The 25,143-nt window shown below is 34.6% G+C and overlaps 1 protein-coding gene across 3 annotated transcripts; it reads left to right on the forward strand.

Moving 5' to 3' along the window:
- The first annotated feature begins 481 nt into the window (after nt 1–481).
- Nucleotides 482–12,903, forward strand: LOC142615480 (pre-mRNA splicing factor SR-like 1). Of its 3 annotated transcripts, none has more exons than XM_075788222.1 (5): nt 482–699; nt 1,114–1,525; nt 2,864–2,944; nt 8,688–8,759; nt 11,644–12,903. In XM_075788222.1, exons 2-5 carry the CDS (start codon nt 1,238–1,240, stop codon nt 12,544–12,546), a joined length of 1,344 nt encoding a protein of 447 aa, XP_075644337.1. In that variant the 5' UTR covers nt 482–699; nt 1,114–1,237; the 3' UTR covers nt 12,547–12,903. The 3 variants fall into 3 exon arrangements, with proteins under 3 accessions (XP_075644337.1, XP_075644349.1, XP_075644345.1); XM_075788234.1 differs by having other exon boundaries at nt 494–699; nt 2,864–2,954; XM_075788230.1 differs by lacking the exons at nt 482–699; nt 1,114–1,525; nt 2,864–2,944 and adding an exon at nt 7,637–7,658.
- The last annotated feature ends 12,240 nt before the right edge of the window (nt 12,904–25,143 follow it).

A 25,143-nucleotide genomic window follows, 5' to 3' on the forward strand; every position in this document is an offset into this window, starting at 1 on the left:
ATCTCACATGTTAAGTGAACTGGAAATCAGCCAGCTCACATCTTGGCTTAGCATGCCAAGAGTATTGAGAATTATGTAATTTTGATAGAGGAAAATTCAATTTTTATTTAGTCCATTTTGACTTAAGATGTACCTAATTTATCTTCTCCTTAATAAAGTTGTTATCTTTTTATTAAAAAAAACGGATTTAAATGAAATTTAATATACGTGTTAAAAGCACAAATAACATGCAATCCAGTAATTAGATTTTCAAAATATATAATCATGATAATTTTTTAAGCGAGAATTTGAAAAATTTCTCCAAAACTAGCTTAGTCCTTTACAAATATATAGTTTAATTTGTGTTTATTTTTATTTTTTTTGGAACTCTAATAAAAAAAAAAAAAAAAAAAAAGTGGTGCGGGATTGGTCCGGTCCGGTCCGGTTTAAGATGTGGAGCGGTGAGAACGATAACTGTGAACCAAATATTACTAACTGTTTTGTTCTGTTTTGTTGAGTCAATCCCTTTTCTCCCTATCGCGTTGAATACCAAAAAAACCCCAACTCAGCTGTCTGCGCCATTGTTTAACTTTTTAGGGTTTGAGGTTTGTTACTTTACACATAATATTATTGTTATCGCATTCTTCAACTTCGCCATCGCACCAGATTAGCGACCCTAAACAAAGCTCTAACTCTCACCACCGCCCCATATTCAAATTGGTGTGTATTCAAAACCCCCAATCTTTACTTCCTCTCTTTCTTTCTTTCTTTCTTTTACAGCTTCCAAGCTCAATTGTAAAAATTAGGGTTTTTTCGATCTCTCTCTTTCTTTCTGATTTTCTAGGGTTTTCAATGTTACCTCTTTCCCTATTTTCCAAATAGTCATCTTTGATTTTGTGTGTGTGTGTGTGTGTGTGTTGTGTTGGGTTTCTTAATACTGAAAATTAGAGTTCGTAATTTAAATTCTCATTAGTAGGGTTTTCTTTGTTTTACAAACTGAATAAGAATGCACAAGATTGATTGATTTTTTTTTTTTTTTTTTTAAAGATTGAAAAATAAAGTTCAAAGAAATGTGACATAGTATTTGATTCTTAGCAGCCCCTTTGGCCTGAAATTTTTTAGTTGTTGTTGCAGGAATGTCATGGTGGTGACGCTTCGATTTTGCGTTTTTTGCTGAGAATTATAATACATTGTTTTATTTTCTGAAAGCGTGGGCAGAAATAAATATATAGAGTTATATATATTTGATTACCCCACAATGGAGATTCAGACTTGTGGCAAATCGATTGATTCTTTGCTAGAAAAAGTGCTCTGTATGAACATTCTTTCTTCTGATTACTTCAAAGAGCTATACCGATTAAAGACATACCATGAGGTGATAGATGAAATTTACAATCAAGTTGATCACGTGGAGCCTTGGATGACGGGAAACTGTCGTGGTCCTTCAACAGCTTTCTGTCTTCTTTACAAGTTTTTTACTATGAAACTCACCGTCAAACAAATGCACGGCCTCTTAAAGCACACGGATTCTCCTTACATTAGATGCGTAAGTGGATCCTTTTCCCTATTTATGTTTTTGAATTAGATTAGTTGAACTTATTTGTATGCCTATATGTGCATTTTATACATGCAAGTTTGGAATGTCAATCAGGCTGAGTTTCTCTCCTTAAGGCAATACCTTGAGGTATTGAACCAATACCCAACTGCTGTGGCAGCAAGTTGGTAGAGCCATATTCATCATTTTTTGATAGGATAATGGGTACAATGCTTGCCAAATGAGGGTGTGGAGGAACTTGGGTCTAACTTAGAATATCTAAATTCTTGATAAGTTGCTATTCTATCAAGATATTTAGCCAAAATAGCAACTTTCAACCTATCCAAAGTTGTTTTGCTTTGTTTTTATCATAAGTTATAAAATATTATTGATATAAAAAAGGGTCACCCAAGATCAAACAATCAATTGCATAAATTACATAAATCTATTGAATCAACAATAGAAAATAAAGAGTGAATCTGCAAAGCTGACAACCAATCCAATAGGGTTCTAAAAAAGAATAACCTAAGATCAGGGATAGTTCTTTCTGTATCTACAAAGCTCCCATTATTTCTTTCCCTCCAAAGGCACTGCATCAAACAACAGCCATCCATATATCGCCATTCCAATGGTGGCCAAATGGACCTTGCCAGCAAGCTAACAACTCCACAACTGACCTCGGCATCACCCAACACACTCTAAAGTCCAAACAAAACCAATACCATGGACCACAAATCATTGGCAAAGTTTCTTTTATATCGGATAAGTCTTTGAGCTTTGATTCCAATGAATTCACCTTCACATACAGTTGGTTCAAAGTTTTCTTTGTTCCTTTGTAGTCTTGAGAAAAAACTATAAATTGGGGCTCAAATTTTGCATTAGTAATTTAGTCACCATTATCTTGGATGAGAAATTTTGTCTGAGCAGTTGGCAGAAAAAGATTTCAACAAATCACTTGTGGTAGGATTTTGGCTCTGATTCCAAATTGACACAGGACAAATTGGGGAATTTCTGTGTGTGGTTGTGGCGGGTTTAGAGTTGGGAGGATTTGTGGAAATATGATTTAGAGTTGTTGAAGAAAGAAAGGCTTTTTATGGCGTTTAGGGGTGGTATTCACAGCACTATAAACAATACCACAAGAAAGAGAAGAAGAAAAGTGAGAAGAGAATGTTCATACCTAGACCTATAAAATTACAGAACTTTTACTCCAACTGGACTTCACAGATGGACCCCATAGAATAAATTCTTGAATAGGTGATTGGATTCTATATTGGTTGCAGATTGGGTATGTTATATATTGCTTGTCCTGTTCAGGGATATCTAGGACTGATATGTCAAATGTTGGTGCAGATTGGATTCCTCTACTTGAGATATGCTGCAGATCCAAAGACTTTGTGGAATTGGTTTGAACCATATGTTAAAGACGAAGAGGTACTGAAAGGTGTTCAGCTGCTTTTATCTAATGGCATCTGGTATTTTATATTTCATTATAATTTGAAGAAGCATCATAATTCCTAAATTATAAGGAATTTATTGAATGTTTGCTTTCTTCTTTTATGATTACATATGCCTTTTCTCTTGCCCTCAAAATTTAGACTTTGATGATTTTTTCGTCCTAAACCTTGATATTGTTGGCTCGAGTATACTTGTCAAATACCCCCAAAAAAAAAAAAAAATTGTTGACTTGAGTATTACCAAAAAAACAATTCTTGTGCGTTGGATTTGTATCTTGGCATAGAGTATCCTATTTCCCATTTTCAAAACTTTTGTTACTTTCTTGTGTCACATTGTCGCAGTAAGTTGAGTTTTATTGACCTTTGACATGGGAAATTTTTTGTAGATATGATGATAACACTTGAAACTGCAGATTTGGAGACATGAAATAGTTTTCTTGAGACTGATATCTTCTTCTAGCTTTAGTTCATGGGAAACAACTATATTGTAATGAATTTGAGAAGAGAAGAAAAAAAAACATATAGTTAAAGCATGATAAGTGGGCAAGGGTGTCGAGCCCCATTGGCAAGGTTTACAATGTCAAGGAAGCTAGTGTTACTAGTTACCTTTAGCATAAATGCTTAGCTTGAGACATTTTGTGTTTCATGCCAAAGAGGGTGAGGTACTTGATGGGTGGAGGAATTGGTGTGATAAACATAGGAGTCGTATACTCTTATTTGGATTGCAGTCCTACTTTGCTTAATGTGAATATTATGGAGAGAATGAAATAATTGTACTTTTAGTCATTGGAAGGTCTCTATCATTAAGCTGAAATCAACGTTTGTAAGGTCATTGTTTGAGTGGTCCTGTAGGTTTGGTCACATTGATGCATGTTCTGTTGTAGGGTTCATTGATTTTTTCTCTTTTCAAATATAATTATTGAATAATTGTAATTTTATAGGTGAGTCATGTGTACATGAGCCATGAAGTTCTCTTCATTTCAGTAAAACTTTTTATTATTTTTTTAAAAATATAACCTTTCATCCATGTCTTAGTTTTGCATTTGACTATGTTAAAGTGTCCATCTTGGTTACCTTGTTGTATAGAGCAGGTACATGTGTTAAATGCAATGTGGTTAATTTTTAGATTAGTCTCATTTCCAAATTCAGGAATAAAGGCATTTATCGAAATTATCGATATGGTTAGATTTTATGTTACGTATGTTCCTGGCTAGAATGAACCTATGTATTCTAATGCGCCTAGTGTAGAAGGAGATTAAGAAGTTTTGGAACTTGGATTTTTAAGATTCATTTTATTTTCAATTTCCTATGCTCTCTCTCTCTCTCTCTCTCTCTCTCTCTCTCTTTTGGGACTGTCATAGATTCTCCTGTCTTGTATGGTTGGGTGGCATTCCCTTGACATCCTGTATAATCTCTTTTGCTTATATATTAATGAAAACTTTTGGAACTACTTATGTGCTAATGTAGTATCGCCCAGTGTTGTGAAAGGGGCACTTGAAGCAAGAAGCCCCAGAAGAAAACCACTTCTTAACCCTAAAGCAAAATGCTTATTTGGTAATACCCAGTGTTGTGAAAGGTGCAGTAAAAGCAAGCACCACCAGAAGAAAAACAGTCTTACCCTAGCAAAGTGCATGTAAATAAGCATGTAAAGCATAAAAAAAAAGCACTCATTTGCGAAGTGCTAATTGCTAAAAAGCTTGCCTTTTGATTTTCTATTAGAAAATCACTTTAATGAAAAATAAGCATTGAATCTGAAACTAATTGAAATTTATAGCTGATTAGCTATATCAACCCTATCTTATGGTCTACTACACTACAAGCATGCTTTCCCATACATATCTAAATCTGTGATAAAGTCTAGATGAAGATGTCCAAAGTTCAAGAAACAAATAATAATGTGATGCTTAAAAGTTAAAACAAAAACTATATGAAACCAAAAGGGACATACTGTTAAATGAAAACAACATGCCATTCAAAAGAGAGCATTGGTTTTTCTGTTCTTGTTTTATCCAGAAACTTGCTATTGGTTCATTTTTTTAACTGTTCAGTTCAGCAGCTACTGAATAATGTACTAAGCTACTAAATTTGTACGTATATGTGGGTGTTGGCTGGGTTTGCTGTATTATCTGGGTTTGCTCTATGTTTTTCATGCATAGAGTAGCCTTTCATATATATATCATTCTTACTTATCAAAAAAAAGAGTTAGTTATGTGCTTCCACTTCACACTTTGTGCCGAGACTCTAGAAAGCCTTTTTAGCTCAAGTTGCTTAGTGCTTTTAACACTTTCTTTTCCCCTACTGGTAAGTTACATCTGCACCTGGAAGGTCTTGAAACCACAATCTCACCCTCCACCTCACTCTTACAAACAGATGTGTGACTTGAGTTACAGCTCATTTGGAAAATTTTTGGTAGAAGTAGGCCTAGCCCTTTTAACATTGGTCCCATCAATGAAGAAATCTAAGCAATACAACACTTCATATGCCCATAGTGTTATCTGTTTTGTCAGAGAAGGGTTGCAGATTGTGTTTGTGTATTTTTTTTCGTTTTTGATAGGTTCATTTTATGTTATAGTAACATGGTTTGTCACGTAATGAAGTTGCCAGGGCAGAAACCTCTTTTTTTTTTTTTTTTTTTTTGCTTTAAAACTTTAGCCAGTTTGATAGTTCATTTTGCTAATGAGATATGATCGTGTTGAAGTTATTTTTTAAATAAAAATGTTCTCATCTGTTTCTTTCAAGGAACAAATCTGTGTTGCACATCATATGGGTTATTGCTGGGTTATTGCCATTGTGCTATGTTACAGTGGTTTAACATTTCCTAATATCAAGAACATAAGTTGGCTACATTGGAAGGCCATCAGAGTTGAATTCTCTCCTTTTTCATCAATTGCTTTTAGAAATGCAAATTTTTAAGCTTTCATCGTCTTTTTCTCTCACATTCAAATGCTGCTCCTTAAGACTTCTTTAGGACTTATATCTTACTAAGGATGAGTTGAGGGAGGCAAGATTTTAGGATTGGTGGAGATGGCTTACCTTAACATTTGAGGGAAAAAAATTGTGGGTGTTGGCTGTATAGTTTTGTTTGTCATTGAGTGGCAATACTTTTGACTGTTTCTTTACCTCTTAATGACAAATTCCATGAAGAATATACATTCTCTTGATTTGTTTCCAGGAGTCAATTAGAAAGTATAGATTTGGAATTGGTCATGACACTAACCTTGCATATGACATCTATCCAACATGAAACTAGAAAGTTCTGGTTGACCTTAATTTTGTTTACATTTTTAGATCGTTGCTTTTAGCTCTCAACTCAACTGACTTGATGCAGTCCAATCACAGGTGTTGTGTTGCCACATATTGATGTGAGGAGCACAGTCAATTTTATTTCAGAATTTATTTTTCCAGATTTCATTTTTGAATTTTGAACCAGGTTTCTTTTTAAAATTTGAATTTGGATTTAATCATTTACTCTTGCATTGCCTGATAGCCAGAGAATTGTGGAGTATGGTGTTTACACTTTTTGGGATATTTGGGTTATGCCCAAGGATGTATTAGATCTCCTAGCTAGCTGGTCTGGCAAATTTAGGAAACATAAAAATGGGGTGCTTTGGAATATGATTCCCCACTGTTTGATGTGGGGTATTTGGAGGGAAAGGAATGCCACAACATTTGAAGAAACTGAAATATTGATCCAAGACTTGAAGATGTCTTTCTTCCAGACTTTGATTAGATGGACAAATGCACTGGGTGTTTTCTTTTTTACTTCTCTGTCTGATTTGCTTGACAGATGTAGTCTTAATACTTCTTAGTTCTGTTTGTTCCCTTGGTTTCCTTAGTACATGCCCTGTGTGCTTTGGCTTTTTTGTATTTGTTTTTCTATCAATGAAGTTTATTACTTACATAAAAAAAAGGGTAAAATGCAAAACTGACCCTCTAAGTTTCTTCAAATTTCATTTCAGTCTTCTAACTTTCAAGTTTATTCAATTAAGGCTTTTTCATCAAATTTTGTTATATGTTGTGGTTAATTTTTCAATTTTATAAATTTTTCTTCAAATTTTTTAAACTAAAAAAATTCAATTAATGATAGAAAAATAATTTCCAGATTTTTTTTTCAAAATTTTTTAACAAAAGTTAATGGAAATGCTTTAATTAAATAAATTTGAAACTTAAAGGATTGAAATGAACGAAAGTAAAGTTAGAGGACTGAAATGAAATCTAAAGAAAGTTAGAGGGTCAGTTTTGCATTTTAGCCAAAAAAAAAAAAAAGAAGAAAAGAATTTGGCTTTAATGTTGTTGAGGGTTCTATGGGATTTAATTGTGCTTTAGTGTAATACTTGAAGCCTATAAAAAGAGGCTCTAGAAATGGTTCGAGGTAGTGCAATTTGAACAAAAATTTTCTAATTGGAGATGTTTCTCTAAGCTTGGTGATTATTCCAAGCTACTGTAGGTGGTGAAGCCTAAGGTTTCCAGGCAAATTCTAGGAGGTGAAGCCTAAGCCTGTTCTTTCTTGTTTTTCCTTTCTATCCTATTCTGCAATTTGTTGTGCATTGCATATTTAACGATTATCTCCCATAACTTTGGCTGTTCTTGCTTTGTCTTCTTTTCTTCTTCTAATTCAGACTAGAGAGATTCAAGCACAATCCTGGTCTGGAAGGTTCTCACTGAGTTTTTCATTATGAAGACCTAAATCAGTTACAACTCACTTAAGCTGATTGTTTTCCGTGATTCTCCTTGTCTTCTCTAAATCTGTTATTGTTTTTATGCTTCATGGTGGAGAAAAGAGCAGCATCATAGCATTCTAAATTCCAAGAGTTATGTTGTCTACAGTTGAATTAGGCAGGCTTAGGATTTGAGTTGTAGGGTAACTACTAAGAAGGCTAGTTTGATAATTCTGGAGAATCTGGTCCAGAGGTTTGTGGACTAAATGATATCCTCTTACTGCATTAATAAAGAGTTCAGGGTGGGGTCATGGGTTTACTCCCTGACTTGTATTCACTTATTAGAAAAAGAATTATGGAGGATTTGGGATATGATAATAATGCTATAAATTACCAAACAAAATCTAGAAATTCTTTTTTCTCCCTTTGCTTTCCCCAATCTACACTGGCTAGAACAATGTGGGGTCAATTTTCCCACCAAAAATAAAACTCTAGGAGGAGGGACCTATGGTAGGATCTATTAGTGAGCCTCACATTGACTTGCAATCTTTGTGAAGGCTATCTGCGTCACTGTCTTGAATTTCTCCTTCAAGTTTCTTGTGGTTGGGAACTGCTACAATATGAGTTTTAGATACTAAGTGTATAGTATTTTAGGGAAGCATATATTCTTTAATATGTTATTTGGCTAGAAATTTAAAAATTAAAAGACCAAAACAAGGTTAAATGAATGTTTTTATTCGAGATGATAGTGTTCTGTTTTTAGATCAGAAAATAATTAAAGGATGTTCTGGCTCCTATGCTGGACTAGTTTGAGTACAACTTAAAATGAGACCTCTTTTAACATGCTCAATTAGTGCTCAATGCTTCTGCTACTTTGTCTTTAGTCTGCAAGTGCTAGTTCTTCTTATCCAGTTATAATATTTTTCCTCACTTTCACCATATCTATCTATTAGTGCTGGTCTTGTGAAACTGTTAAGACCACTTACTCAAATTTTAGTAATTTTTCTTAAAATTTTTGTTACACTTTTTCATTGATTTTAGAATCATGATGTTGTACTTCAGGAATTCTCTCCTGGATCAAATGGACGAATGACCACAATGGGTGTATATGTTCGCGATTTACTTCTTGGACAGGTTAGTTGTCGTAAACTTCTGGTGTTCTTAATATTTCAAATTTACATGAGCCATCTACAGTTTTTTCTTATCTACTGCCTGCCCCCCCCACCTCCCGCGAGTGGTTTTGAAAATCAGTTAATAATATTCAATGTTCATAAATAATAAAGTGCACACCACTTTGTACACCACAATACTTATGAGTTATAGATCTTTTTTTTCATCTTGAATCCCAGTGTTCCTGAAATTTTCAAAAGCAAATACTTTCAAGTGACGTGCCCATGATTTGGTATAACAGTTCTATGAGATGCGAGTTCAGTTGTTTTTATGGTAGAAATGCTTGAGTAGACCACTTGAATTCTCCTAAGTTCATGTGAAGACCTCAGTGCCAATGATCTGAGTAATATCATTTATGTATAGCTTTCTGGTCAAAACTTGAAGTGAGCTTGAATTTCTGTGTTCATTTTTTAGAGTTTAGTACGATAGAGATGACTAAATGAATATGTTTTTTGCCATTTCTTGACAATCTATAGAGTATTGAGTCTGGTAACCACTTGATAGAATAAGCTTTAAATGGTAATACTAATAACTAGATTAATTTAGTAGAGTATAATTGAAGAGACGAGAGCAAGACAGAAAGAGTAATACTAATAACTGGTTAGTCTTTAAATCCACTACCCCCTTCCCTTTTATTTATTGGGTTTTAACCCAGCTGTCTGAAAACCATACTTTGTCCTTCTGTTGTGTCAAAGCATGAAATGCTTTATGTCTTGTCATCTGCTATTTAGTGTACCATGGCCCAGTGGAGGAGGAGAATTTTGTCCGCTCGACCCCAGAATTTTATCTTATAAGACAGTCTTGTGAGACTTCCTTCCCACAACATGTTTGGCTCCCACATAATATGAGAGAGAAGTCTTATGAGATACCTTCTCCTTGAAAAGGTATGAGGGAGTTTACTTTAAGTCTCATGCCAAAGAGAAAAGCAATTATATTGTTTTGCTACCAATGTGCCCTGAAACAAATAACACTTCCTCCTCTCACAAGAATGAGTCAAGGTTGTACATTGTGAACTCATTGGGTGCATGTGTAACTTACCCGCCACCCATTCTTGTGAGAGGAGAAGTGCCATTTAAGCTGGAGCTCAATGGTTAAAGAAAAAAGAAAAGAAATCATATTGTGTTCCTGTGATTACTTACAAAATAAGGTTGCAAGATGAAATGCAATGAATATTGTATTTTCTTTGATGTTTTGCTCTTGTTAGTTCTTACAAAATCTCTGGACAGAATCACAGCTTGTCTTTGTATCTGTTGGTTGCATATAGTTTTAGGGGGAATGCGTATGAATAAGCATACAGGGCTGACATTTTGTCCAATCGTCAATCTGTTGTAGTGAATATAGGTTCTGTCCCAAGTTTTCAAATTCATTTACCAAGGAAATGCTTTGTTTTTTATGTTGGGTTTCTTTTATCAGCAACATTATATTTGTTCTCTCCCCCAAAAATCAATTAGTTAACAAAACAGATACAAACTTTATCTTAGATTTTCTTTTGAGAGAAAGGTGGTATAAACCCCACTTTTTTCTAGATACGGCTTTTCCAAACAGTCCATGTTCAAAGAGTTACAAAAATAAGCTGTAAAGCACCGAGACTTTTTATCAAACGATGCCATGCTTTGATGACTTGCACACTATGTTGTCAACTTTCTTGCTTGGATTGTTGTCACTGCGTTGCAAAACAGAAATCTTTTTGATCACACACAATAGATGGTGTAGAGGGCAGTAGGTTCAGAACCTGCTCCACATATCTTAATGTGAAGCAGAACTGCTTGTACACATAGGTCGTCATCGAAATGGTCATATTTGGTTAATTTTGCCCATTGCTTAATGTGGTGTCTTTGGAGGGAGAGATAGTAGGTGTTTTGAAGATAATGAGAGATCCATACCAGACCTTAAGTATTTTTCTTTAGATCTTTATTGGATTGGTTAGCTGCTATGTGAAACCAATCATTCTTTTCTTTTCTTGATTCTTGTAATTTTTATACTTGATTGTTGACCCCTTGTACACTCCCTGTGTACTAGGGTGTTCCTTTTTTGATATCAATAAATCTTGTTACATATCAAAAGCTGCTTGTACACATAAACCTAGGAAGCACGGGAAAAAGCTCACAGTGAAGTGTCCTGTGCATATATATATATATATATATAAAATTGTTATTCTGGAAATGTTCAAGACATGGCTGGGACACTGTCACGACAAGGTCCCAAGATGGTGAAAGAAATTGAAAAGAAAAAAGAAAAAAAAGGGATTTTTTACAACCTCGCACAATTTTAGCTGTTGATCAGGTGTTTAGGGATGTTAACAACTGCACCTCTCTCACTCTAGAACACCAAAGGTCAAGAAAATCTTACATTCACATCAAAAGTCCAAAAGCTCACGAATCTGGTTAGGAAAATTAACTTCTGACTGATGTCTATTCATAAAGAGAGTGCAAATAAAACTTAAATTTCAGAATGGGTAATTCACCCCCCCTCAAAACTCCGTGTATTCCTCCATCTCTGAATACACGACCTACAATGGTTACTAGTTTGAATTTTCCCTTCCCCAGGCCCTTAGGCAAAAACTCACTTAAAAAAAAAAATTCAGTATGAGAAATAGCACCGCTACCATTTCATACTGAGGTATTTATTCTGAAAACTCACTTAAGAAAGAAAAAAAAACTTCTGTCTGAGAAATATCCCTGTTATCATTACATTCTGTGGTATTTATTCTGCACTAGTTGTAATTACTGTATTTCAGTCTTTAAATACCTTCTTCTGGTGAAGGTGCACCTTAAAAGGTGATTTAACATGCTACATTTATCAACTTCAATTTATTGTGGTTCAGTGAATTAATACTTTGCTCTTGCAGTACTACTTTGATACCCTTTTTCCCCGCATCCCTGTTCCTGTATTGCGCCAGATTGTAGCTAATCTAGAGAAGTTGAAGCTTCCCAGTAAACATTCTGGTGTGACAGGGGAAACCACCCGTCATGGATCTGATGATACTGCTCGTCGGCCACCCTCTGTGAAAGCTGCACTTTCTGTCTCTTTTGGTCAGCGTGCTCCTCATCGTGCTTCTACAAGGGACTCATCGCCTGTTCGTCGAACCATACAGCCACCCACTTATGATAGAGCCAGCAGTGATGATCCGCGAAAATCTCCCCGGAGCCATCGTAGCCAGAGCCGTGATTATTCTGATAGAGAGCATTCAGATAGGGATCGGGATAGGGAAAGAGAAAGGGACCGAGATAGGGATCGAGAAAGAGAAAGAGAAAGAGAAAGAGAAAGAGAAAGGGACCGGGACCGGGATCGAGAAAGGGATAGGGACCATGATCGGGATCGAGAGAGATACAGGGATAGGGGCAGAGAGAGGGATAGAGTCAGGGATAGGGATAGGGATAGGGACCGGGAAAGGGACAGAGAGCGGAGTTATGATTATGATCGGAGGTCCAAATATGCAGAGAAAGAAAGCAGGAGGGACTATGAGAGGAGCAGCCGCGATGGTAGTAGGCATTATCATAGTAGGAGTAGAAGTAGGAGCAGAAGCAGAAGTCGGAGCTTGCAAGCTGGCCTTGGAAACGATGATCGGCATTCAAGTCCACAAAGAGACGGGATCAAGGAGAAGATATCTGTGTCTAATAATCTGGCAAAGCTTAAGGATCTCTATGGTGATTTAGGCAATGATAAAGGAGATGCTAGCATGGAAAGGATTCCTAGGAGGGATAATAGTGGTGAAGAAGTTATTAGACTAGGTGGTTCTTCTTGGAAATAGTGCTAAGTGGTTCTCATGCAATTCCTGTGTCAGATGTGTCATTGAAGTCTTTAAGCAGGATAGCTCGTGTTTGGATCAAGAAGCAAAAACCTTAATTACATGATCCTTTTTGTTCTTTCTCTCTGCCTCTCTCTACGTAGATTGATGGATACTATCCATACTGGCTCATCTATTGCCCATGTGCTGTTGCCTGGCTGCCTGTATATTAGATGTTATTCTGAATTTTTTTTCTTGGTTGGGTATTTTGTTACCTTCTATTTAATGCATTGTTATTGGATAATTGTTTCAGAGACATCTGTGGAACATGTAATATTATATCTAACACTGATTAAATGTTGAAGAATACTTTTAACTGAATGTGGTTTATTTTAGTTTGCCCAAAATCTTTGACAGTCTTATGCTTTGGTACTAAGCATGCCTAAGGCTGCTCATAAATGCCTAAAAATCAACCAGCGGTGTACGATAGAACTGTTGTAAAGTATTACCAATTCGGAAACCTATGTCAAGCTCGAACTGGAATACGGATGTCGGTTCAATGCAGCTTTGTAACTTCTAGTTTTGAGCTTGTTCTAGGGAACTTGGTTCTCCCTCCCTGGACTACCCTCTTCTATTTTTTGGAAGGAAAAGTAGCACATTAATTTTACAGTAGCATTGGAGGCTAAATTAGCTAAGGTTGATGCTTCACCTCTGACCACCACAGGAACCACTATCACAAAAATATGCATATCATTAGCCCCTAATTGTCAAATATCCTCTAGTACCCTGTACCTTTATCCAAAAAAAAAAAAAAAAAAAAATCCTCTAGTACCAATGAAGCTTGCTGTGGATAGTGTTCTCTGTAGTATGTAACTTTTAATCTCTTTTGAGAATTGTGTAACTCAATTGTTACGATTGAATGTTTTCGATGGAGATGTTTATGATTCAATTTTTTATTCCCCCAATTATCGAATTATTAAAGAAAAAAAATTAGAACTTTTAATCTCTTTGGAAGTGATTTGTTTTGTGTAGAGTTTAGGGTGTGTTTGCTCAATTTTCTCTCTCCTGTGAGTCTGTTTGTTTCCCAAGAAAATAGCATTTTTTGAATTGTTGGCTCAATCCTCATTGATATTGAGTCCGATGGTGGGGATATGGACACCAATTGCATTTTGGAATTTTGATGAGCGAGGAATTTGAAAAATTTTGGCATAATTTGGGATTGGATTATTGGAATTTTGTGCAGAAATTGACAATTTTTGTAAGATCCGGTTTGGGGTTATTGCGATTGTTTTGTACAAAATTTGTGTATTGTTTGGTAAATTTATTTTTCGATTTTCAAGTTTTGATCTAAAAGAAAATTTAATAGTTTTTAATATAAAAAAAAGATTTTTTTAAAGGAACGGATTTGATGGATGGACTAACGATGATAATAGAGAAGAATTTAAGGGACTAAAATGATAATTGACCAAACTTAAATGGTAAAATTTACATTTTTCCTAAAAATTTAGTTAAAACTGTTATAAATAGTTGAGTTGCACTGCAGTACTGCCATTTTAATAGAAAGCTATTATTTAACTAATTTCTATGTATTTTTGAATGTTTAACAATCATTTTGAGATTTACCACTGCGCACTTTTAGTATGGTGGTTACTTCACAAATATAAATGCTTGTGGAGTGTGGGAGGGTAAGGACCAGAGTTCAAGTCTCTAGGACGGAGCTTCACATACATATGCACTTAGATTAGGTTAGAGTAGAAATTTTATCTTGTATAAAAAAAAAACAATCATTTTGAGATTTGTGTGAACCAAAATGTGCAACTGTAACTCAAAAGGCTTTTCCTTCTATCTACTCTGGATAAATAATTATGATTCCAAAATCTATTATGAATTGGGAATTGTTGTATTAAGCAGGAAAAAAAAAAAAAAAAAAAATTCCCCCAAGTTGCTTTAGTGAACTTTTCACATTGAAGTACAAAAATTAGCTCAGTTGATAATTCTAGCTAGGACACAGCTGTCCATGAGCAACATCATCTCAACAGAGAGAGAGAGAGAGAGTTTTTGTACAGCGCAGTTGAAAATTCTAGTCATTTTAGTACAGCAACAGTTACTTGGTGGAGATTAATTATTATTATTATTATTTTTAATTAAGGAAGTGGTGTCCCCAGCACCAAGGCTTTTTTTTTTTTGAATAAATACTTTATTTATAAGAAGAAACAAAAGAAATACAATCTAAGAAGGGCCTGTGATCATCTCTATCTAAAATCTTAGTTAACAACGGCGACAAGTTAGAAATGGGAACTAACCCACTCCAGTTCAAAAGAGTAGCCCATTGGGCTAGAAGGTGGGCAATAACGATTCCCTCTCTATATATAAAAGAAAATGCTACATTATCAAAAAATTTGGCTAAAAACAAAATATCCTCTAGAACTGCTTTAATTCTCCAGTGAGCGACAACTACTTTGTTCTTCAATGGCTCAATGACATTTAGTGCATCTCCTTCAAGGATAATTCTCTTGAACCCTTCATCAGTCGTCTTTTTGATAGCAAACCAAGTTGCTCTGGCTTCTCCTAACAGAAGCTCTATTTGATCCAACTGCCTTGTCCATGCCGCAACTAAATTTCCTCTTTGGTCTCTTGCCACCATTGCCACTGAGGATTTGTCTACCCTAATTGCAACATCAAAATTCAGTTTTATCCAATTTAAAGGTGGGGGAGTTTAGGATGGGTCTTTTGGAGGTTTTTTTTTGGTTGATTTCTCCAAGCATTCCTGTGCTCTTCATAAGATTTAGGGGGTGTTTGGATTTCTAGTTTCCATAACTCATAACTCAAAAATGGTGGGACCCATGACTCAAAAGCTTGTTTGGATTTTCACAACTCTGTTTCCAGTTTTTGTTTCCATCACTTAATTCTCTGATTTTTGAGTTATGCGTTATGGAAATTGAAAACACAATGTAGGTGTTTTTAGTTTCCAAAACTCAATTTTCAATGGCATTTTGGTAATTAAACACACATGGAGGGATTCACTAGTCAGGGTTAGCACCAACTTTTGACCTTTTTTTTTTTTTTTTTCCACTTTTCTTTCTTCACTATTCTTCCGTTGTTCTTTCTTCTTTTATTTTTTTTTTCTTCCTTTTCGCTCTTGTCAATTCGTTCTTCCTTTTTTTTTTTTTTGGTTCTTCATCACATAATATTTTTGGTCTTTGCTTAGTTCTTTTTTTTTTTTTTCCTTCTTCTTTCACTGGTCTCTGTTGGCTGGGTTTTTTTTTTTTTTTTTCATTGGGTTTGGTGAGTTTGGGTACTGGGGGTTGAAGGAAAAAAAAAGAAAAGTAAAAACTGCACCAAGTGACGGGTATGAGGCCCACAAATAGTTGAAAAATATTGAGTGATGATAAGTTGAGTGATGGCAGCCAAACAGACTTGTGTAGAGTGATGAGGTAATTTGAGTGATGAGTGACGAAAATTGAGTGAGGAGTGATGACAGATGAAAAAATAAAATCCAAACAGGGCCTTATTCACTTGCCTTGCCACCTCTTCTAGGCTTGTTTTGATTCCTTCTAGGCTAATTTTATTTCTCATCATCCAAATTTGATGACATAAAATTGCTGCATATAATTGGAAATCGTTAGCTTCTTAACCCTCTAAACCCAGGCCATGCTTTGGGTTGATTATCATCTTCACCCAATTAGCTACAAACATATTATACATATGGCTCATATTTAATAGCCATGGACCTGCAAACCAAATTTGGGCAACCCAATCACATTGTAGAAAAATATTCTCTAAAGACTCAATGACATTATTGCATAAATAACAATCTATCGAATATAGAGAGAACCTAGAATTTAGGACTAAGGTTATAGTTAAAATCTCCCAAGCCATCTTCCACAGCAAAATTTTGAGCCTGACATGAATTTTTCAGCTTCCACAACTCTTTCCAATCTTTACCTTGCAGCAAAGGGTTCGGTGGATAATTGATAACCCTTAAGACATTATATGCTATCTTCACAGTGAATTCACCTAAGGGGTTAAGACACCAAAAAACTTGGTCTTGTTGTGAGTTGTGATAGTTGGGTAAGGTGGATGGCCAGAATCTTGGTTACTGTATCTGGCTCAAATAACTCATAAAGCTTTCTTCTAACACTGTCTAGTGTCTTGATCAATCAACTCCACCACCAGATGAGCTTCAAGACTAGCTCCATTTCTTCTTAGAGGGATTAGATTTGGCTCATTTGGAATCTAGGGGTCTTCCCAAATCCAAGTATTCAAACCATTCCCTATCTTGTGGCACATCCCAATCTTTACTACATCTCTACATTAAAAAATGCTTTGAAAAGCTCAAGATGCCCCTTTAGGTGAGGGCATTTTCATAAAGTTTCTATACTTCACACACACACACACACACACACACACACACACACACACACACATATATATATATATATATAAATTTGAACCCATAGTTTGTTAGCATTACTTGCTATTTCCCAAGTCATCTTTGTCACCAGAACTTTGTTCATGTTTTTAGTTTTTTGATACCCAACCCCCAACACTTTTTAGAGTGCATATAGAATCCCAGCTTTTAAGACAACACCCCGGCTTATTTTCATCATTGAAACCCCACCAAAAATTTCTATTCACAGCATCAAGCTTAGAACAAACTTGTTTAGGGAAGAGTAGAGATGAAGCTTGATAAGATGGGAGGGAGGAGGTCACTAATGTAATTAGAGTGGTTATGCCTGCCTATGGTAAAGTCTTCATCTTCCACCCTTGAAGTCTTTTTTTCACTTTGTCAATAATTTCTTCAGTTGCAATATTTTTATCTCTACATGAGGCCATTGAGTTTGCTAGGCGAGTTCTTACTCTTTGTTGCACGTTCTTGCTAAAAATGATCATTGATTTCATTAGGTTAAATTACTGCACATATTGTTCCGCCCCTTTAAGGACTTCCAAGTGGTTGTCAAGGACATTGAATCAACCACTTGGAAGTCCCTATAGGGGCGGAACAATATAATTAGTAATTTAATACTTGAGTTTGTTGGTATTACCATTTTTATTAGGCACTTGCCACAACAAATCATGTCAAGAGTAATCATTCACTCTTGGAACATCAGAGTATAGTGGTGTTGTACTTCTTGATCTTACATGGATTATGAGTCTTATTAGTTAAATTCACAATAAGGCTTACCATTCATATGAAAAAAATAAATACCAAAATCTCTATATTCATATCCATGATTGTGAAAATTGTGTGTCTTGGTAGCATTACTTGATTATTTTTTAAACATTACTTGATTATATAATTATAAAAGAAGAAGAAGAAGGAATATATACTTGATTATCATCGATCCCATCGAAAGTCATAAATACTCTCTCTCTCTATATATATAGCTCAACTGGTAAAGTCTCTGATGGTTGAATAAGAGATCTGGGGTTCAATCCTCGCCTACTTCCAAAAACTAATTAGTGTCTTGGTCTGATAATAGAAAAACTATTATTAGGAACGAACGCCATAAGTTGAAACTCTCTCTCTCAAAAAAAAAAAAAAAAAAAAAAATACACACACACACACACATGAGTATCATTGATCCCACCAACAAGTCATAATTGTAAATACTTAATTAGGACATAGAGAATTGGACATTGCCTTTTGCACCACGAAATTTCCAGCAATAAATTTTTGCCTTCACTTTTCAAAGTGACTTGACATTTAGGTAAGGGAAACGACTTTGGAACCTTCCCTCCCTCCGTTTCCACCTTCAAAGTCTACATGCCAAATAACGTAAAGCACTTTCCTTCATCCTTCTAGACTTTCCCTTCCCAAAAACCCCTCTTCCCCAGAGAGAAAAAAAAAACCCTATAATTGTTGTATGAGTTTTGAGTGTTTTACCCAAGTAGGCAATAAATTTTTGCCTTCACTTTTCAAAGTGACTTGACATTTAGGTAAGGAAAACAATTTCGGAACCTTCCTTCCCTCCATTTCCACCTTCAAAGTCTACATGCCAATCAACATAAAGCACTTTCCTTCATCCTTCCAAACTTTCCCTTCTCAAAAACCCCTCTTCCCCAAAGAAAAAAAAACCTATAATTGTTGTATGAGTTTTGAGTGTTTTACCCAAGTAGGCAATAAATTTTTGCTTTCACTTTTCAAAGTGACTTGACATTTAGGTAAGGAAAACGATTTTGGAACCTTCCCTCCCTCCGTCTCCACCTTCAAAGTCTATATGCCAATCAACATAAAGCACTTTCCTTCATCCTTCTAGACTTTCCCTTCTCAACAACCCCTCTTCCCCGTAGAAAAAAAAAACCTATAATTGCATTGGCACCTATTGTTTTCCAAAATTTGATGATGATTCTATTGCATTAAACATGCATTTTTAGCATTTTTTTTTCATTTAATTTTGCTACCCTTAAGTTAATATACCCATTACTAATAGTTTTTTTTATATGTTATAGTTGGTTTGATATCCTCATTAATTAATTATTTATTTATATGGTGTTCTAATTTGGCATTTGTTTTGTATTTCTTTTTTCCTTTATGCTCTGGATGTGAGAATGAGTGCATCCCTAGCATAGCATTACTCCACTTTATGAGGACAAATTTATTTATTGAATTTAAGTAAAATATTATATTTTTATTTTTAAAAAATAAAAAGGAGAAAAAATATAATGATATGAAGAATGTGGCTGAATTTAAATGTTGAGAAAAATAAGATGAGAAGAAGACAAAATAAAAATGAAAGATATATCAATAAATATCAAATTATCCAAATCATACTATGTGATATATTACTTGTGAGGTCACTTCCCCAATTATCAGGATTTATCCGCTTTGGGGAGCCAGTCCCTCACGGTTTATCGGCTCGTCCCCGAGTGTGGGCAGGATTTTCACCAGGAGCAAGGGCTAGACCTTGGACTCGCAGGCTTGACACCAAGTCCCACATCGGTTAGAGTTCCCTCCCACATATGGTTTATAAGCTTCTGGAGCGACCATATGTGTACCATTACTAACACCTGAGTGCTAGTAGTGGTACACATATGGTCGCTCCAGAAGCTTATAAACCATATGTGGGAGGGAACTCTAACCGATGTGGGACTTGGTGTCAAGCCTGCGAGTCCAAGGTCTAGCCCTTGCTCCTGGTGAAAATCCTGCCCACACTCGGGGACGAGCCGATAAACCGTGAGGGGTGGCTCCCAAAGCGGATAAATCCTGATAATTGGGGAAGTGACCTCACATTAAAAGGGCCCTTTTAATGTGAGGTCACTTCCCCAATTATCAGGATTTATCCGCTTTGGGGAGCCAGTCCCTCACGGTTTATCGGCTCGTCCCCGAGTGTGGGCAGGATTTTCACCAGGAGCAAGGGCTAGACCTTGGACTCGCAGGCTTGACACCAAGTCCCACATCGGTTAGAGTTCCCTCCCACATATGGTTTATAAGCTTCTGGAGCGACCATATGTGTACCACTACTAACACTCAGGTGTTAGTAATGGTACACATATGGTCGCTCCAGAAGCTTATAAACCATATGTGGGAGGGAACTCTAACCGATGTGGGACTTGGTGTCAAGCCTGCGAGTCCAAGGTCTAGCCCTTGCTCCTGGTGAAAATCCTGCCCACACTCGGGGACGAGCCGATAAACCGTGAGGGACTGGCTCCCCAAAGCGGATAAATCCTGATAATTGGGGAAGTGACCTCACATTACTAATATTCTTATATACTATCATTAATTTTTATAGTGCAATAGGATAACATTAAAAAATCTTACATAACCAAAAAAAAAAAAAAATGTAAAACACATAACTATATTGCATCAACATGAAGTAGAGTTCTAAAAAATATAAAAATTTATCAACCTAAAGCAGAGATGCAAGAAAAATAAAAAATCCACCAAAAAATTGAGAGAGAGAGAGAGAGAGAGAGAGAGAGAGAGAGAGAGAGAGAGAGAGAGAGAGAGAGATTTATGGTAAAGTAAAAAAAAAAAAGCAATACATAAATCAAATGTCAATTAGTAACTGTTAATTGGAAAATAAATAGGCTATAAGTAGAAGTATAAAATAAAATAGAGATGACCAGACAGAGAACATTAGAATAAAAAGAGACAAAATAAATGAAGATAAATGAAAAGATGAAGAGTAATATTAGGGTAGATGGTGGTGGAAAGATAAAAATGTAAAGGGAAGGCAAAAGGTAAGAGAAAGTGTAAATGTTAAAAAAAATGACTACAATTTTATGAGGACAATTTTATTTATTTGAATTTAAGTAAAATATTACAAGTTTAATTTTTAAAAATAAAAAGGAGAGAAAATATAAATAGTTTAATGACAAGAAGGATGTGATTGAATTTAAATGTTATATAAAATAAGATGAGAAGAAAAAAAAAGTAAAAAAAAAATATATAACAACAAATACCAAATTATTCAAATCATACTATGTAATAAAATAATATTATATTCTTATATACTATCTTTAGTTTTTTATAATGTAATAGAATAATATTTAACAATCAAATAAAATAAAAAAAACTTAAAACACAAAACTAAATTGTATCTACCCAGAGTAGAGTTCTAAAGAATACAAAAATCCACCAGAGAGAGAGAGAGAGAGAGAGAGAGAGAGAGAGCATTTTATTGTAAGGGAAAACTATGCATAGAGTAGAAGAAAGAATGACAAATTTATAGTAAGAGAGAGAATAAGAAGAGACAAAATAAAGGAAGATAAAGGGAAAGAGGAAGACTGATATTAAGGTAGATGGTAGTAGGGGGATGAAAAGGAAAGGGAGAGAGAAATGTTTGAGAAAGTTTAAATATTTTTTCAAAAAGTAAATGCTAAAAAAATTATAAGAAAATTAGAAATAAAAAAGATAATGATGTGGCTCAATTGGAGCATAACTACAATAAATACTATGTTTCAGCTTCTAGATATATATAGATATAGAAATAAGTTGGAGATTACTTCAATCATCACATCATTATATTTTAACAAGAAAGCTTTGATTAAATGCTAGAAATAGGTGATGCCATTAATAATATACCACTTATAGCAATTTTAAAAAATGACATTTATCACCGCGCACTCTTAGCGCGATAGTCATTCCATAAATATAAGTGCTTATGAGGTGTGGTAAGACAAAGGCTGGACTTCAAATTTCCAGAAAGAAGTTTCACACACATATACATTTAGATTAGGTTAAAGAAGAATTTCTATTTTGTATGTGTGTGTGTGTATATATATATATAATGGCATTTAAATTAAAATAAATTGAATAAATTAAAGCACAAAATGGAGTTGTATCCAATAGATATTGTAATTATGATGGAAATGAACCTCGTAAGAGCACAATGCTTAGCAAATTTATATATCTAAAATGTATTTGAATGTTTTGCAAGTGTATTTTCAGAGATTTTATTTAACAAAAATGAAAAAATTCTTTGTTTTTCCTTTTTCTATTGATCAATATAATTTTATTCTATAATCAATGAATAATTCATTTGGTTCTTGCCTTCTTTTATATTTAAGAGGTACAAAATACTAATGCTCTATTTGTTTAAGTTTCTAGGAAGGAGCTTCACACACATATATACTTAGATTAGGTTAGAGAAGAATTTCTATCTTGTGTGTGTGTGTGTGTGTATATATAAGATGACATTTAAATTAAAATAAATTGAATAAATTAAAGCACAAAATGGAGTTGTATCCAATAGATATTGTAATTATGATGGAAATGAACCTCGTAAGAGCACGATGCTTAGCAAATTTATATATCTAAAATGTATTTGAATGTTTTGCAAGTGTATTTTTTGAGATTTTATTTAACAAAAATGAAAGAATTCTTTGTTTTTCCTTTTTCTATTGGTCAATATAATTTTATTCTATAATCAATGAATAATTCCTTTGGTTCTTGCCTTCTTTTATATTTAAGAGGTACAAAATAATAATGCTCTATTTGTTCATTTTTTGCTGTTGATTGTTTTTCCTCCTTTTAATAATGTAGTACATAACAAACACTATAATAACCTTAATTTATACTATGTTATTACAAAGAATATTAATAGGATAAATGCATTTTTATTTTCATGTATTTATATGTGGTGCATTAATTATATATATATGAAATAAATTTCTATTTTATTTTTTTAAGAATTTATATAAGAAATAATTGATTTGAAATATAATATCCTCACTCATATTTAATTGCATTGGAAATAATTGAAACAAAGTAAAACAAAAGAGGAAAGCAATTATTAAAGTCACCTCTCCCCCTCCCCTCCCGAGAAATTATTAGGTTAACCGGAAGGATTGTTGACGTGATCCCCCCCAACCAATTAAATAATGTCATTTATGAAAATGTGTGATATCATATATAAATAAGGCGAGAGAATTAAAAATAAAAACAATTAGGTGATGTTATATATGCATAAATAACAGTGTTTTATTAATTAGAAAGATCAGGGGACCACGTCAACAATCTTCTTGGTGAACCTAATAATTTCTCCCCCACTCCCCCCCCACCTCCCCTCATTGTCTCCCCTAGTCTTCCAAACTGTCGTCAGGACCATCTCAATCTGAACTTGTTTCCACCACCGCCACCACCATCTCTCTTCTTCTGTTTCATCGCACCCATCCTGTCACACTACCTCTCCAGTAGACCAAGCACTAATTGAATATAATTTTGGAGATCTCAACTTAACCAAAAAAAAAAATCCACCAAACTACTTTTCGAAAAAGAAAAAAAAAAAAAAATTAAGGGCGTTGCAAAGAAAATGTTTTATGCTAAAATAAATGGAGCCTGAGCATAGGATTATCAAGGGAAAGTAAAATAAGCTTTGTCATTTAAGGACATGGACACATTTAGGACTAGTAAGATTAAAAATTTGCATAAAAAAATATACTACGGTTGAAACAATGGATACACATACTGCGATTGAAACATAGTAGGTGAAAAATAAAATGAAAAGAATCTATTAATATAACTTTTGGAGCTAGGAACAAGGGAATGAAGAAAGTTTTACAAGGTGCTGCTTTGGGTAAGCAGTTTGAGCTTCTAAGGAATCCTACAGTTCGACAAGATTGTCTCCGCTAATATATTCTTACCACATTAATGGATCACGTACTGTGCAATCAATCCCCTGAAGGAATGATAAGAAATACTTGAACACAAGTCTGCGTTGCATTGCCTCAATCTTCTCCAGAATACCAGAAACATTATCAACAGTCTTTTTTTTGATGAACTTGGTTTAGTATCCAGAAATGAGCCCACTAAAGGAAAAAACATACCACCTGTTGAACTTCAAGGAGACCGAGTGACTTGCTACTCGCATTTGATAGATCGGTATATGTGACGAACAAAGAATAAAGAAGCACGGAAACCGACAACCCCAAGCATGAGAAAGAAACCATAGCAAATGCAAGCCATGTACCCAAAGAAGAACGATGTGTGCATGAAACCTGACATATCTGATCGTGCATGGTAGTAATACAAGCAGTAGCCATAGATGAACAGGCCAGTTGATCCACTGCAAAGGAAAGACCTGATTGCAAAAGAAATAAACAGAATTCAAACAACCCCTAACTGGAAAATTTCCTCGAATCGGGTCACTTAATGCACCCTGAATTCCATTATGCCAGCAAATAAATTTAGATACATTTACAGAAAGACATAAATTACATGAACATCTTCCTAATGATCTAACTTTTATCAGTAATATATGCGCGCGCGCGCACACACACACATGTATGTATGTATGTATGTATGTATGTATGCATGTATCCAAAGTGCAACAAAATGAAATAGATCTCATACAAATGCATACAAAACTAATGCAGGCAAGAACGAGTTTGATGTAAAACAAGATTAAATACCAAGAGATTTAAGAAATATGAATTAGTTTCCATCTGGGGCCTTTATTGGAACCTTTTATAGGCTACTCTAGTTATAATCGAGTCTTAGAGTATTAAGATTCTTTTAGTCAGAAAGTTGTTGGTTCAGTACTTCAGTTTTAATTGAGTTTTACTAGAATAAGTTTCATCTTGATATATCCATATTTTCTAGAACTGGTTGAACAACGGCACATAAATCTTATTTTCTATTTCTAGTCACGAAGTAACCTAAAGAATTACAATTGGAATAATATCTACATATGGATTGACTCTATGAAGGAATGGATATAGTTATAGACTATCTATGAGATCCAATACAAAAGACCACTCATAAAGAGAACTAATGAAAGTTGCTTGCAATTGAATTGACGTGTACTCCGTATCTTCAAAAGTACGCTGATATCTTTCCCTCCATTTAGTCCACATCAAACATAAGGGAGCAAGATTCCAGTAGTTCTTAAGTACTTTTCATTGTTATTAGGAGTACTAGTCAATTTAGGAAAACAATATTTAGAAGTCACTCTTTATAGTCAATAGTATTCACACAGAGATTGTATCTAATAAAAGTTCTTAAGTACTTTTCATAGCCTACATAAATGCTTTTATGTAGTCAATAATATTCATATAGAGATTGTATCTAATCTAATAAAAGTTTAGAACTTTAAAAAAAAAAAAATTCAATTGTTATAACAAGTGGGGGAGGAGGATTTGAACACTAATTCTCTTTAAGCCTGACTTACAAGGATC

This window comes from Castanea sativa, chromosome 1 (assembly GCF_040712315.1).
Source record: "Castanea sativa cultivar Marrone di Chiusa Pesio chromosome 1, ASM4071231v1".
In the NCBI taxonomy this organism is placed as follows: domain Eukaryota; kingdom Viridiplantae; phylum Streptophyta; class Magnoliopsida; order Fagales; family Fagaceae; genus Castanea; species Castanea sativa.